Below are 14,249 nucleotides of genomic sequence, written 5' to 3' on the forward strand. Positions count from 1 at the left end.
GTCCTTGGAGTTGTAACCTGAGACAGTAAGGAATTCCTCACCTCCAAAACTGCCAGTGGCTTTGCAGAGGAAGAGGCTTTAGCCTTGAGGGGATTGCTGCTACAAAGTCCACATTTTGGCTCCTCTTCCAAAGAGCAAAACCCATAGAACATGATTTTAGGATATAACTTCTGGCTGAGTAAGAAATACCATAGGTAATCTAACCCTATGATGTGTGTGCCTGTATATATATATGTAAATAGTGATTATATTTCATCCTTATCCTTTGCATTCATTCCTCCTTTGCTCCTTTCCTTTAGCCCTTTAACTGTGCACACTTTCTATTCCTGCACAATAACAGTATTCTTTTCTTAAAACGATCCGGGATACAGTTTTGCTTTACTATGCATTCAGGAGGAAATGACTGTTTAGAAAAGAGCCCCAAATAGTTATCTCTTTTCTAGGGAATTGGATGTCTTGTGGCCTATAGAGGGGGAATTATCTTTCTTTTTTAACCTCAATAAATAAAGATACAATGCTTATATATACATCCTTCTCTACTTTAGAATCCATCCAGGAAAACTACTTTAATTTGTGACTGTTGTAAGACTATGAATAAGAAGCTGACGTTAGGTCATTGGTTTTTTTCCCCAAGAATTACAAAATCAAACATAAGAAAATGCTCAGTTCACTACCACCTAGCTATTACTGTGAGCTTATTCAGAAATAACCTTGCACTGACTGTGGAAAATAAATACGCCATGAGTGGATGTCAGCCTGCATTACTGTAGCTTTACTTTCTTTATTGAGAAATAACTGCATAGCAGTTATGAAAGTGAAACACCCACAGCTGTATTCTGTAATGGAGCAGAGGCAGCTCAGTGTCTTTGACTAGAGGTTGTCTGTAAGGGGCCTGAGTGTAATAAATGCTGCAGTTGTAAAGCCCAAAGGTGAGAGGTGGGCAGTTGGATTTAGAGAGGGTGTTAAGCCATTGCCAGCTGTTACTTCATTTCATAGTTTTAGCTCATGGGAAAGAGAAAATCCTTGCTTTGTCATATTAGCAATCTGAGGCTGATGCTCTTGCCCATCAGTTCTTCCTCATTTGACCACTGCAGGCCAGAGCTGTGCAGCCATTCATAGTGGCTCCACATGGAAGCTTTGCCATAGCAAAGAAAGGCATGGGCTTGTTTAGAGCCCCTTTCAGTAGTATTTTGTGAAAATGCAATGTGCTTGTTACCTGGAGGTGATTGGAGATGACTTTTTGCTCACAAAACTTTCTAAATACACAGAAAGGCTTGTCATTTTGTAACCAAAATATTAAACAAATGTTTTCTGGTTTCTCGGATTTTTGTTTCAGTTTTTGGAGGGGGGGTTTAAATAATTAAATCTTGGTGCTGAACTTCAAAAGCAAACAAAAAAACCTCCATAGGACAAAAAAAAAAACAGACCCCAAAACATTTATATTATAAAACCAGTGCTGTGGCTTCTTTTTCCTCATGCAATACACTTGTGCATTATACGACTGTCTCCAAAATCTTCTAGTTTACATTGCAATACAAGCTTCTGTGACCAAGAGATGTTCATAAACTTGAAAGAGCTGCATCAATTTCTAGTACCCTTGAAGCTTTGCTCAAAATTTCAGTGGCTAAAAGTATAAACGTGCTCAACAAACTCCTGTCCCTGTTGAAAGAAATTATTTACCTTGCAACTTGTTCAAACAATTCCTTCTTGACATAAAAAGCTGAAGGTAGACCTGCAGTTGGTGATGAATTACCTGGCAATTGCACTATCAAGGCTGAAGTATTAAGGTAAAAATAAATAAATAACCTCATACGCTCCTTTCTTGGTCTGCCACTATATCTGTGCAGTGCTTGTTGAACTCTTGTATGAATTCATAATAAGTGTTTAGTTCTGTCTCTTGTATTTCTTAGTCCAATATTTTTCTAATTTCCTTTACATTTTTGGGTCACTTTGCTGTATGTCCTATGAGTTTAATTGCTCCAAGGTCTATTCAGTGACTGCTTAAGTAGAATTTGTTTGAACACCCAATTAAGTGCTTGAACCAGTTGCAAAGCTGGAGACCTAACCTTTCATGTCGAACAGAAACATCTTTTTGATGAGATCAGTGTTCAGTTTGCTTGCAACAACTGTTTATTATTCACGTTTCGAAGATATTTCTTTAGTCACACCAACTGGTAATATCAAATGCAAAGTTTCAGAGAAACTGTCAAGCAGGGTTGGTGTGGTTTTTGTTTTTTGTTTGTTTGTTTGTTTTTTGCGACAGATAATAGTAGATTTGTGGAGCCGTAGTCTATTATTATTTCAGTTACATTCTGAGTGTAAATAATAAAGAAGAGAGAGAGAGAATGAGAGAGAAGGGGAGCAGTTAACTAAACAAAAGCATTTTCCAGGTTCCCTGTACATGTAAATAAGTGTCCAGTACTTTTGGCCACTTTCTGCCACTTAACTTTTGTAGTCTTGGGGTTTGATAAGCAGAAGTGTTTCATGCTACAGCATAATTGTATTTAACATTACATTAATCCTTAATGGTAGGAATTTTACAAGTTATATCACTTAAATTACTAGGTGCTTAAGCTGTGTTAGTTTTCTTCCATTTGCTAATTAATCATGAGTTTGTTTTGACCTTCAGTGGCTAAGCTGCAGTGAGCCAGGCATTTCACTGCTGAACCTTCCTTCCATGCCAAGACTCTTTGCCAGCCTACATCATCGGAATTTTATCTGACTATTTTTATTGGAAGTAAAGGATCAAAGAGAATCATAGAATCCTTAAGAGTTGGAAAGGACCTTTAAAGGTCATCAAGTCTAGCTCTCCTGTAGTGAATGGGGACATCCACAGCTAGATCAGGTTGCCCAGAGCTCGGTCAGCTTGACCTTGAGTGTCTCCAGGGATGGGGCTTCCACCACATCTCTGGGCACCTGTTACAGTGCCTCACCCTCACTGTGAAAGACTTTTTCGTTACACCCAGGATCTACTCTCTGTAAGTGTGAAACAACTTCCCCTTGTCCTATCACCACACACCCTGCTTAACAGTCTATCCCATACTTTCTTGTAGCTTTCCTTTAGATACTGAAGAAATGGCCACTCTAAATATGACTTAATAACACCATGAGCTTTAACTGATCCTGCTAGATGCTCAGAGACCAGTGGCAACTAATTCTTTGACCTGATCAAGTGTACTGCAATTCCTTCGTGCTTCCAGTTCTGGAAAGTGATCTTTCTCTGCAGAATATCAACTTACAACTATGTTCTTTAGTGCTGGGAGCAAATGTTTTGACCTTTTGTTCAAAGAGATTTTATTGTAGCTGAGTCTGAGGGGGTGAGAAGAGAGAGACAGACACTATCATGTATTTCAGTAATTGAAGGAATTTCTGTTCTCCACTTGTTCTAGGTGGGGAAACACTTCTTGAGATTAGCAGAAGAGGAGGATGAAGAACTTAACAACTGCAGTGCGGTTGATTGGTTCATCCTTGCTGCTAAGCAAGGTCGAAGAGAAGCTGTTAAACTGCTGCGTAGATGCCTAGCAGACAGAAGAGGTATGGGTTCTCTGAGACTTTTTGTACATCCTACTTTAATAATAGTCCATCCATTTTAACACTGCAAAGACATTAAAATGCAACGAGAATGTTCATGGCAAAATTGTATGAGTAGCTGCAGGAAATGTGTTCAAATAAGTGCTGCAAAAAACATTTGTATTAATGATTTGATTGAATTCCTTCATGGAATCCATGTGCATTTTTCCATTCAACACCATTGAAGCTTCTTTTCTGTGACAGTTTAGGTCAGATATAACTGTATACCACCTACATACCTGCTGTTTCAGCCTTTTGCCCAGTTCCAGGCTTTCTTCTGCTTGTTCTTTCTGGCTGTCTTCTCCGAATTCAGGATTCATAACTTCTTTCATACTGCTTCCACCACTTGAAATGGGTTCCTCTTGTCTGCCACTTATCTGAACTCATATTTAAAAATATTTAATTTTATTTTTTTGTGAAATTCTTTCTGCTTTTTGTATGTTAGTCATACATGTCTGTACCTCCTTTTGCCTGATCTGTTGTACTTCAAAAGTTGAAAAAGATCTAAGGATACTGCATGTACAGTATGAATGAAACTAGATTTTGAGCATGGAAGGGCATTTGAAAAATGTAAGGGGTGAAGTAGTGAATGAAACTTGAGAGGTTTCAGAAAACTGAGAAAAAATCAATTGTGGGCCAATCTGTCATTTCAGAAAGGGTGTGGGATAATAGTATCTAATGTATTTTTCTTTTCTTGAGGCATCACTTCTGAGAATGAGCAAGAAGTGAAAAAACTATCATCTGAGACTGACTTGGAGAGAGCTGTGAGAAAAGCTGCCTTAGTCATGTATTGGAAATTAAACCCAAAAAAGAAGAAGCAATTAGCAGTTTCTGAACTACTGGAAAATGTTGGGCAAGTTGATAATGAAGGTTTGTTTATGAACTGATTTATGGTATTGATGACACATAATTGCAGGCAGAATACAGCTAGAAAACTGGACAGCTTAATAAAAAATCAAGCATGAGTTAAAGTAAAGTAAATGTATGGTTTACTTAAGAAAAAGTAACTGTTAATGGCTATATTAGTAAGTACTCTCTCTGCACTAGTGAAATTATTTCCTAAAGACTGCTAACTCCTGCTGTAGACTGTGGTTCAGTTAAGCAGCTGCTGTCCATGTCTTACAGTTTTACTGTGTTTCAGTTTTTTTCCCCTTACCCCAGTCATCCTTAAATTTTACCAGATATTGCAGTTCACAAATTCAGCCTGTAAGACATCTGGTTAAATCTGCTGTTACGGAATCATATGTGCTCTGACAAATCTCTTCCCTTCCCTTTCTTTTTTTCTTTTTTTTAAGCATAGTAATAAGGATACAGAGAGGTAAATAGCTACTCCATACCTATTGATATGTATGTCTTGTGCTGAGTTTGAGGAAATACCATTCTCCAGATATTGAGGTTGAACAACATTCCAGTTTTTGTTTGATCACTTTAATTAGCAGCTTTAACTTCTGTTATTGAACCAGATGGTGAGAAGCAACCTGGTCCAGTCCCAAAGTCAGTGCAGAAGCAGAGGAGAATGCTGGAGCGTTTAGTGAGCTCTGAATGTGAGTACCTGCTGCTTCTTTTAATCTGCCTGAGTAAGGATATATAGCAAGTTTTAATTGCTGTAAATTGATGATGTCCATTTATTGTATGTGCAAGGTAAATAAATGATCTGCACGTGAAGCCGTAGAATGTTACCATTCTCATAAATTTGTCAGTGATTAGTACATTAAAGGGAATTTGCATGTAAGTTGCCATTTTCTTCCCATTTCAGCTTAAGAGGCAATTCAGTAAAAAGAAAATAAATTGCACTTTCAGTAATTTTTTTTCCTTCTAACTTGTAATAAAGTCTCTACTTATAATAAGGGAATTAATTATGCAGACTCTTAGTGCAGACAGTTCCCTCACTCTATTTGCCTTGCTTCTGTTTGCCATTCCCTTATAATTAATGTTTGCTTTTTCGTATTTGTTCAAGAATTTATCTGAGAAATAGGTACCAAGGTATTGCTTTCATATCTCAAGGAGGTAGGGACAGGTCAGTTTGTGTGATATATAAAATGTAGATCAGTTCTTGAAAGCACTGCTAAATGTCCCACGACTTGTTACTTACTAATATACTGTAGTTAGGAATTGTGCAACTAAAATGTTATACATGGATTTATAAGCCAGATCAGGGTTTTGCATGTCTCAGGTCCTTGAAAGATTAAATGTACATTCCATCACTTCAGTTTGGCCTTCAAGGATTGTATTCATTACACAGGTGGCTTCACAGTCAAGTTATGCAACTGCCAGTGAAGCTGACACTCCTAAGAACAGAGTATTTCAGCTTTGGCTATGTGGAGGAAGAACACATGCCTGTGTATATGAAGGAGGGAATAAAGACAGGGAGAAATAGTACTTGGAAGACCAAATGTCTGGTCCTATCAAAATTTCCATGGGAGTAGATTAGCTGTTCCTGTGACTGATTTGCCACTTCTGGAAATCTAGAAATAGTCCTTCAAAGATTGTGTTTCATTGTTTGGTTGTGGAATCGTAAAGCAGTTGTAACTGAGTTCACTGGAGTTACATTGCTGGGCACTTGCTGGATGACACTCATGTTCTTTGCATTCCCTAGCTGAACAGGCACGTGCTGACAGAGCATGAGTGCAAAGCAAGTCATTTTGCTCTGGATTCTTCAGGAATTCAGATTGTCAAAAAAGGAACTGCTTTTTTCTCTTTCTCTCTTTCTCTCTTTTTTAAGGCTTAAATGGCAGATAAAATAACAGGAGAGTAAATGAACCTACTTGTAAGCGTAGGCAGGAATTGATGTGCATATTTTTCTTTTCCTACGGTGGATGGGGGAGGCAGGGAATTTGTCATAACCAAATTGAAGGAAAAAAATCTATGAATAATGAAGTAGAATCTACAACATACACTTTTAATATCAATTTAAGAGACATCTGGATGACAAAATACTACTAACGTTTAAAAATGAAAAGTTTTCATCAAACACTTAAAGTAGGAGTTAAGCTGTTACCTCTTCTCTGGAGAGCTTTTATCTTTTCGTGGATGAACAAGACGGCTGTTCCTATCCAGCTTTTAATTCTCTGATCCACTGAGTTTCTGCATTTATCTTGCCAGCAGGAATTTTTTTCCTTCAGTTTTAATATGTTGTCAATTCTTGGAAGTGTTAAGCCAGTAATATGTTTGCTGATACTTGATCTGGAGTATTCTTAATGAAGGCATAAATGGAATACTAAAGCTGATGTTGTCAATGGACAATTGTTGCATGCCTGAGAGTGTGTATATTGTTATGCCTGATAGGCAAAAATTAATTTTATTAATTGAATTAATAACTCTTTCCCACTCAGGATAACTCAGAATCATGTAAAAGTTCCTAAAGGAACATAAATAAGATTCTAGTCATGTCTACATACTGATTCCTCACCAAAAATCTATTTTTACTGCTGTATATTTTGTCCAAATATATATATGTCAGGCAGTAAGCATAGGTGTCTGTGTGGAGTTAGGAGTGATCTGGAGCACACCAAAGACAACTGAGGAACCTCACTGAATTCTTTGTGCAAGCCATGTAGCCTTGCAGTCTGTGAATGAAAAGACAAGTTAGCAGAAAATTAAACTGCTTTTTGGGAACAGTGCCATGTGGTATTTGGTGGGACGTAAGGGTTCATACAGTGGGGAAACAGAAAAATATTTTAAAAGTGCAAGCAAGGGCAACGTCCAAGTTGTGAGATTGAAGCAAATATTTCAAGCTGCTGTTTTTCCATTGAACTCCTTGTAACACCTCTTTCTTTAATGAGTATCTTGAAAAAATGCCCTTTTTTGTCCTGTTATCTACAGCTTTCTCATATTAAAAACCACAAATGTATTTTATATGGCTTCCATAGAGCTACTATTTCTGTTAAAGCTTTTTAAAACCTTTTTAAAGCTCAAATCCACTAATCTTCTATGTGAAACTTAGTTAAGCCATTCGGTTTGCTGTCGCTTTAAAATCATGAACTTATGTTGAGCAGGCCAGCGTTTTTATTTTTGTCAGCTGACTTGCTAAACATACTGTGTAGGTGGTGTACTGCAGATTTTTGTCATTCAGAAGTCTTTCATACCTACAGCAGTGTCATTTACTGCAGCGTATGGGAAAAGTTGCTGTTAATTATCCTCCTTTACAAACGACATCAAGCTTGCCTACCATAGAAACCAGCTAATGCATGCTAATGCGAGGCACTGGGTGTGAAAAGAGTTGGAAGCAGTGTATAAGGCATCTTGTAGCATCCCTGGAGATCTCTGAAGTAATCTCTTGCTTCTGTTCTACTTGTAGGAGTGGATACTGAGGGCCAATAGCTGAGAAGATGCTTCATACCTGTAAATGAGCTGTTAGGCAGTGAAAAATTTTGCCTTTGTGTACAACTGAGTAAAGCATATTTTGTGGCTAGCTAATTTAAATCCTAGCTGTTGTAGTTCGAGGGAGGAGTTTTCATATAGCCCAACAGCATATTTAGTTAATATGCTAAAGTAAACTTGTATTTAATCTTGTAGATATAAATAATTGGGCATTTGATGTAATTATATCTGACTGTAAGTTACAAAATTGGAAAAATAATTGCTAAACCAAATCAGAAGTCGGTTTTCAGTTCATCATGTATAGGCAATTCATTACTATTCCTGTACAACTGTTTCTTTTCAGTGTGGATTTTAGTTAAAGATTTCTCTCAATTACCAAAGCTATGATAAGTTATGATTTGAAACTGTGTAACCTAATCCAGCAGTCTCTTTTCCTCGGAATACTTACAAATAAGCTACATTTTGTTTTCCTATTTGCAAATACAATAAAATATGTACTGGTTTGACAAGATTTAGAGTAGTCATGTATTGCTGGGAAAAGCAGCTGGTTGTTTTAAGTACAAATCTTAGAGCAAGTTTAAAGGTAAGCAGTTCAGTTTTTGAAGTCCAGAGCACATCTTTAATAACATGAAAGAAAGTTAATATTCCAGTTCATATAGACAGTGCAGCATTTTAGTGATGCTATTTACTCATAATCTATACTTTACCTTACAGCTAAAAAATTTATTGCTTTGGATGACTTTGTGGAGATTACCAAGAAGTATGCAAAGGGAATCATCCCATCTAACCTGATTATGCAGGAGGAGGAAGATGATGAATTGGCAGGGAAGACTCCTGAAGAGTTGCCTCTGAGACTGAAGGTAAGCAGACAGGAATAAACAGGTTGTGTGGAAGGGCTGTAAAGTGCACATTTCAGAACAGAGATGATTTGCACTTGTTTCTCAAAGCTGATATTTAGCCTCAGTAGATCAGTAGTAGAATTTTTGTTATTTCTTTTTTGGCTTTAGTTCTTTTATGTATTTATAATTTCATAATTTCAGGCATGTATTTAAGAGAAAAGGGTAATAGTTTTCCTTGCAAGGGGACAAACTATGTTCATTACATCTCAATGAGAATTTAAAGGCTCCTATAATAACTGTCATAATTTTATTACAGTGGTTTTTATATACTTGATATCTTTCTTACATTACAAGGAATGAGGAGGTGGCAAAAACTATCCTTAGTCTCGAGGCTAAGGTTAAAAAGTTCTATTATGGAGGATTTCAAGAATGGTGCAATTTGTCATCAGTATTATTTCTCTAGGTAGTAAAAGGAGAAGGGAAAATTGAGGATGAATGTCCAATATCAATATAAATTTCAAGCAAGGCAGGGGCTTCCTAGCGACTGCCATGAGAGGTTTTGTTGTCCATTATCATACAGAAGGGTTAACAAAAAAAGTAATAGGTTTTATCTCTTCCAATAGTTTGAACAACTAATACTCTGAAAGAGATGCATTTATGAAGAACAGCAGAGATACTTCTGCTAATGAACAGGCTTGTGCCAAAGTCTTTGTGTTTGTTGCCGTTTCTTCACAATGTTGCAGAGGTTTGCTGAAGCATTTTTGGCTTTTCTGCTGTTGTAATTAATGTAAAAGCATAACTTCTGGGAAAACATTAAAAACTGTTTTTTATGGGACTGTTTGCACTATATAATATGCAGATGGTAATATTTGAATGCTTGTTTGAAAAAAAATCCTGAAAATTTATTGCTAATAAACTAAATGTGTAGGTGGCCGTAGGGAGACCTGATCTAGCATTTCTTCTATTGCTGTATAATTGTAAAGGAAAATGCCGTGTGAGATGGGTAAAATTTTAAGATTATCTACAGTGATTTTCTGCTGTTTATAAAATAGATTTTGACAGCTGCATCTGTAGGTACGTGGAAAGGATCTTTTAAAGATAAAACACGACTATAAAGCCTTTCTGCAAGTGCATACAATCGGAGTGTATAACATGCTCTTTGCAGAAGAGTGGTAGAGCTAAATGTTTTAAAACTTGCATTACTCACAGCTCAAGTGATGACGTAAGCTAAACTGCAGGGCTACAGTTCTGTGTTATCTTCAGTGTGAAGTTAGCAGAGCAGAGTATTTGACTAGGAAGCCGTTTAATTACGTGTCAAAGGTAATGAAATTCATCTTCCTTGAAATCAAAATAGCCTCTGCGTTTCACCTGACTGAATTAATCAAAACAGAGCTAATAATATCAGACAACATAAAGTCACGTTATTGGCAACACTCTTTCAGAATAAAAATCTTTTCATGTCAACTGAGATTAGACAACTGGCTGCTGCTGCTTCAGTTAATATCTGTGGTGTACCAGTACAAAACTGCTCTTAAATAAAATGCTTCTTTCTCTCTTTCTAGGTTGTAAAATACCCACTTCATGCCATAATGGAAATTAAAGAATATCTCATAGATATTGCATCAAAGGCAGGAATGCATTGGCTGTCTACCATTATTCCGACACATCACATCAATGCTCTCATCTTCTTCTTCATCATCAGTAATCTGACAATTGATTTTTTTGCCTTCATTATTCCGTTAGTTATATTCTATTTGTCCTTCATTTCTATGGTGATTTGCACACTAAAAGTTTTTCAGGACAGTAAGGCCTGGGAAAACTTCCGCACTTTGACTGACTTACTGCTTCGCTTTGAACCAAACCTAGATGTTGAGCAAGCTGAGGTGAACTTTGGGTGGAATCACTTAGAGCCCTACATTTATTTTTTACTCTCAGTATTCTTTGTGATTTTTTCCTTCCCTATAGCAAGCAAGGACTGTATACCATGCTCAGAGTTAGCTATTGTCTCAGTTTTCTTCACAGTGACAAGTTACATGAGTTTAAGCACGTGTGCAGAGCCATACACACGAAGAGCTCTAATGACTGAGATAGCAGCAGGTTGCTTATCCCTGTTGCAGATATTACCTGGGAATTTTGGCTTCTTGAAATTCTTAGGTAAAACCTTCTTTACTGTTCCCGTAGGCCATCTTTTTGTGATCAATGTAAGCATCCCGTGCCTTTTGTTTTTGTATTTGTTCTATCTTTTCTTTAGAATGGCACAACTGCGAAATTTTAAAGGCACCTACTGTTACGTGGTCCCATATCTGGTCTGCTTCATGTGGTGTGAACTCTCCGTGGTCATTCTGCGGGAGTCCTCTGGCATTGGTCTGGTCCGTGCATCAATTGGGTACTTCCTGTTTCTCTTTGCACTCCCAGTGCTAGGTGTAGGCATTGCGCTGATGTGTCTGGTCCATTTCATTAAGTGGTTCGTGTCTCTGGAGCTCATGAAAATTGTAGTGACTCTAGTTTTGTGTGCTGTTCCTTTGCTCTTCCGATGGTGGACAAAAGTCAACTTCTCTGTAGTAGATATGGTTAAATCCCTCACACGAAGCTCAATTGTGAAACTCATTTTGGTGTGGATTACAGCCGTGGTGTTGTTCTGTTGGTTCTATGTGTATCGATCAGAAGGAATGAAAGTTTACAACTCCACCTTGACATGGAATCAGTATGCCTTCCTCTGTGGACCCCGATCGTGGAAGGAGACCAATATGGCACGTACTCAGATTTTATGTAGTCACCTGGAAGGACACAGAGTGACTTGGACTGGGCGGTTCAAATACGTGCGTGTGACAGAAATTGACAATAGTGCAGAATCTGCAATAAACATGCTTCCACTGTTTATTGGCGATTGGATGAGGTGCTTGTATGGTGAAACCTACCCTCTTTGTGACCCCAAAAATGTCACTATGGAGGAGGAAGAGTTGTGCCGTCTCAAGTACTTGACAAAGCATAAGTGCCACATGAAAATGTTTGATCGGTACAAATTTGAAATAACTGTGGGTATGCCTTTCAGTAGCAAAAATGGAACCAAGTTGATGGAGGAAGATGATATAACCAAAGATATTGTGCTGAAAGCAAGCAGTGAGTTTAAGAAAGTGTTGTTGAATTTGAGGCAGGGAAGTATAATTGAATTCAGCACAATTCTGGAAGGTCGTCTTGGCAGTAAATGGCCTGTCTTTGAACTGAAAGCAATCACTTGCTTGAATTGCATGTCTAAACTCCTACCTGCAGGGAGGCATGTGAAAATAGAGCATGACTGGAGGAGCACAGTGCATAAAGCCATTAAATTTGTTTTTGATTTTTTCTTCTTTCCATTCCTGTCAGCTGCATAATGAGCTCATTGTGGTCCAGTGGCATCCTCGATGTACACTGCATTTACACTACCAAAGGTTTGGCTTCTTAAAAAGAAAAATAAACACAAAACCACCCTGCTGTAGCAATGCTTAAAACGTATGCTAACATAGAGCATTGGTTGAGTTTTGTAAGTGTAAACACTGTATCTCAACTTTAAGCCCAATATGACTGAAGTGTTATATACTGGTTTCATGTTATAAAAGAATGCAGGGCATTGCTGCTGACTAATTGCATGGAGACCATTCTGTCCCAAGTGAACATGTTGTTTGCCTGTGATAGGACACTAGGTGGATTCTCTTGCTCTGTGTTAAAGCACTTTACTCTTTAAATATTCACAACATGCTCCTATGTATTTTCACAGGTATGATTTATAGTAGGTAGTTGATAATAGCTTATGTTGCACATATTGCTTGTATTTATTTGGTGTATTGTAGAAAAAGGTGATCCTATAATCCGTTCCTGGTGGTGATATCTGTGTAAAAAACGTATTGCTTCAGTTCTTGTCCAGAAATCGGTGATTTCAATCTTTTTTTGGAAGGGTACACCATTTCACACCCCAGCAAGGTAGTAAAATGCTCTCAAGCTTTCATTTTGCATTAAATATTCTTTACAAAACAAGCTGTTTGTTCTAATGGCTGTGATAGCTACATTCTGACACTAAGGTATAATCCATGCTGGTGCGTGAATGACAAACACCGTATGGTAGGACTGGTATTGTACTGGTACCAGTAACAGACAAGCCAAAGCAACTGAACATGGTATGTAGAAGTCTGCGTTGGAAACTGAAATAGAATGGCTGTTGAATAATTTCTATTGTGCAAATAAAGATAAAATACAAGCTTGATTAAATGGGTACAATGTGTGTTTGTTATGCTTTGACATTTTGAGCAGTTGTTCATGTTGCACTGATGACAAACAGCTTTCATTGGAAAACACAATCTAGAACATGCAGTTTTATGCTGTGAGCTGCCCGAGTTGTACTTCACGTTACTTCAAGCTAGCAGTAAAACCAGAGTGTACCAGGCCAAGTTTTTTGTAGCTATAGAATCTAGACATACTGCAAGTTTCGCTTTCATTGTGACTTCCTGCCTTTTGAGTGCTTGGATGACATTGTGCATCAGGTGTCTGGATGATGTGCTGCATGATATGGTTTAGTGCTTGTGGTGGCAATGGTGATGAGGAGATGGTTGGACTTAGATTATCTTATAGGTCATTTCCAACCTTGTGATTCTATGCTGCATAGAATCATAGAAACATTCTGTTTCCCTGACTTCTCTTTCACTCTTTCTACATTGATATCCTTTTTGCCTTTCCATACCTGTCATAAATTTAGAGAGCATGAGGGAAACACAGTCACTGAAAACTGACTGATAAGGAGAAACTTAGAAAAATGGGGCATTTGATTGCACTCCAGCCATTGGCACCCTTTTGAATATCAGGATCAAGCTGCAGATAGAATTCAAAGACAAGCAAGCATCTACAAACAAGGATGCCAGAATCTCAGGCACTTAGCTGAGCCTGGTGTTGCAGACCTGGTCACATTGGAGCCTATCAGAGAATCTTTAAAGTAGAAGTGTGTTCTAAAGGTGCTTTTAGTTTTGGAAACTGTCAGCCTTGGAGAAAGTAAATAGTGTGAATTTGCAGGCAAATGTTAATTTTGGCAAAGATCAGTTTACCTGATTTTCTCTTGGCTTTTGGCAGCAAATAAGCCATACTTTGCCTTTACTTTTCCTTTTTTTTTTTTCTCCTCCTGGACTATCAATAGGCTTCTTTTGAATACCCAAATGGGCTTCCTGGCTCCGAAATGTTAAGTTCTAAAGATGCTTTTTTTTTTTTTTCTTTAAATTTCTTTATATATGCATAAATTTAAAACTTCTGTTCATGTGTTTGTCAGGAGGGGAAAAAATAAGCATCATCTTTTTATTTAAGCTTTTACTCTGCACAAGGATGTCAATTTATTGGCTAATTGGTGTGTTTTGAAGAAGTTGATGTATATCCTGGAAAATGTGATGAAGTCAGATGTGGAAAGTGTTGCAAGAAGTAGTATGTAGTTTTATTGATTTCTCTGGAAACGGTTGCTCTGTCACTGAGACAAAAGGCTGAATCCAGGTAGTTCAGTTCCCATCT

The 14,249-nt window shown here is 37.6% G+C and overlaps 1 protein-coding gene across 1 annotated transcript in view; it reads left to right on the forward strand.

Moving 5' to 3' along the window:
* WFS1 (wolframin ER transmembrane glycoprotein) overlaps positions 1-12,966 on the forward strand; it is a 32,932-nt gene extending 19,966 nt beyond the window's left edge. The window contains exons 4-8 of the mRNA XM_042871732.1: positions 3,390-3,534; positions 4,270-4,440; positions 5,034-5,114; positions 8,605-8,750; positions 10,292-12,966. Of these exons, the coding sequence (XP_042727666.1) occupies positions 3,390-3,534; positions 4,270-4,440; positions 5,034-5,114; positions 8,605-8,750; positions 10,292-12,100 (2,352 nt within the window). The 3' untranslated portion in view covers positions 12,101-12,966. The remainder of the gene's footprint in view (positions 1-3,389; positions 3,535-4,269; positions 4,441-5,033; positions 5,115-8,604; positions 8,751-10,291) is intronic.
* The last annotated feature ends 1,283 nt before the right edge of the window (positions 12,967-14,249 follow it).

This window comes from Lagopus leucura, unplaced genomic scaffold, assembly GCF_019238085.1.
Source record: "Lagopus leucura isolate 7727_CA_CO unplaced genomic scaffold, USGS_WTPT01 Super-Scaffold_100004, whole genome shotgun sequence".
In the NCBI taxonomy this organism is placed as follows: Eukaryota; Metazoa; Chordata; class Aves; order Galliformes; family Phasianidae; genus Lagopus; species Lagopus leucura.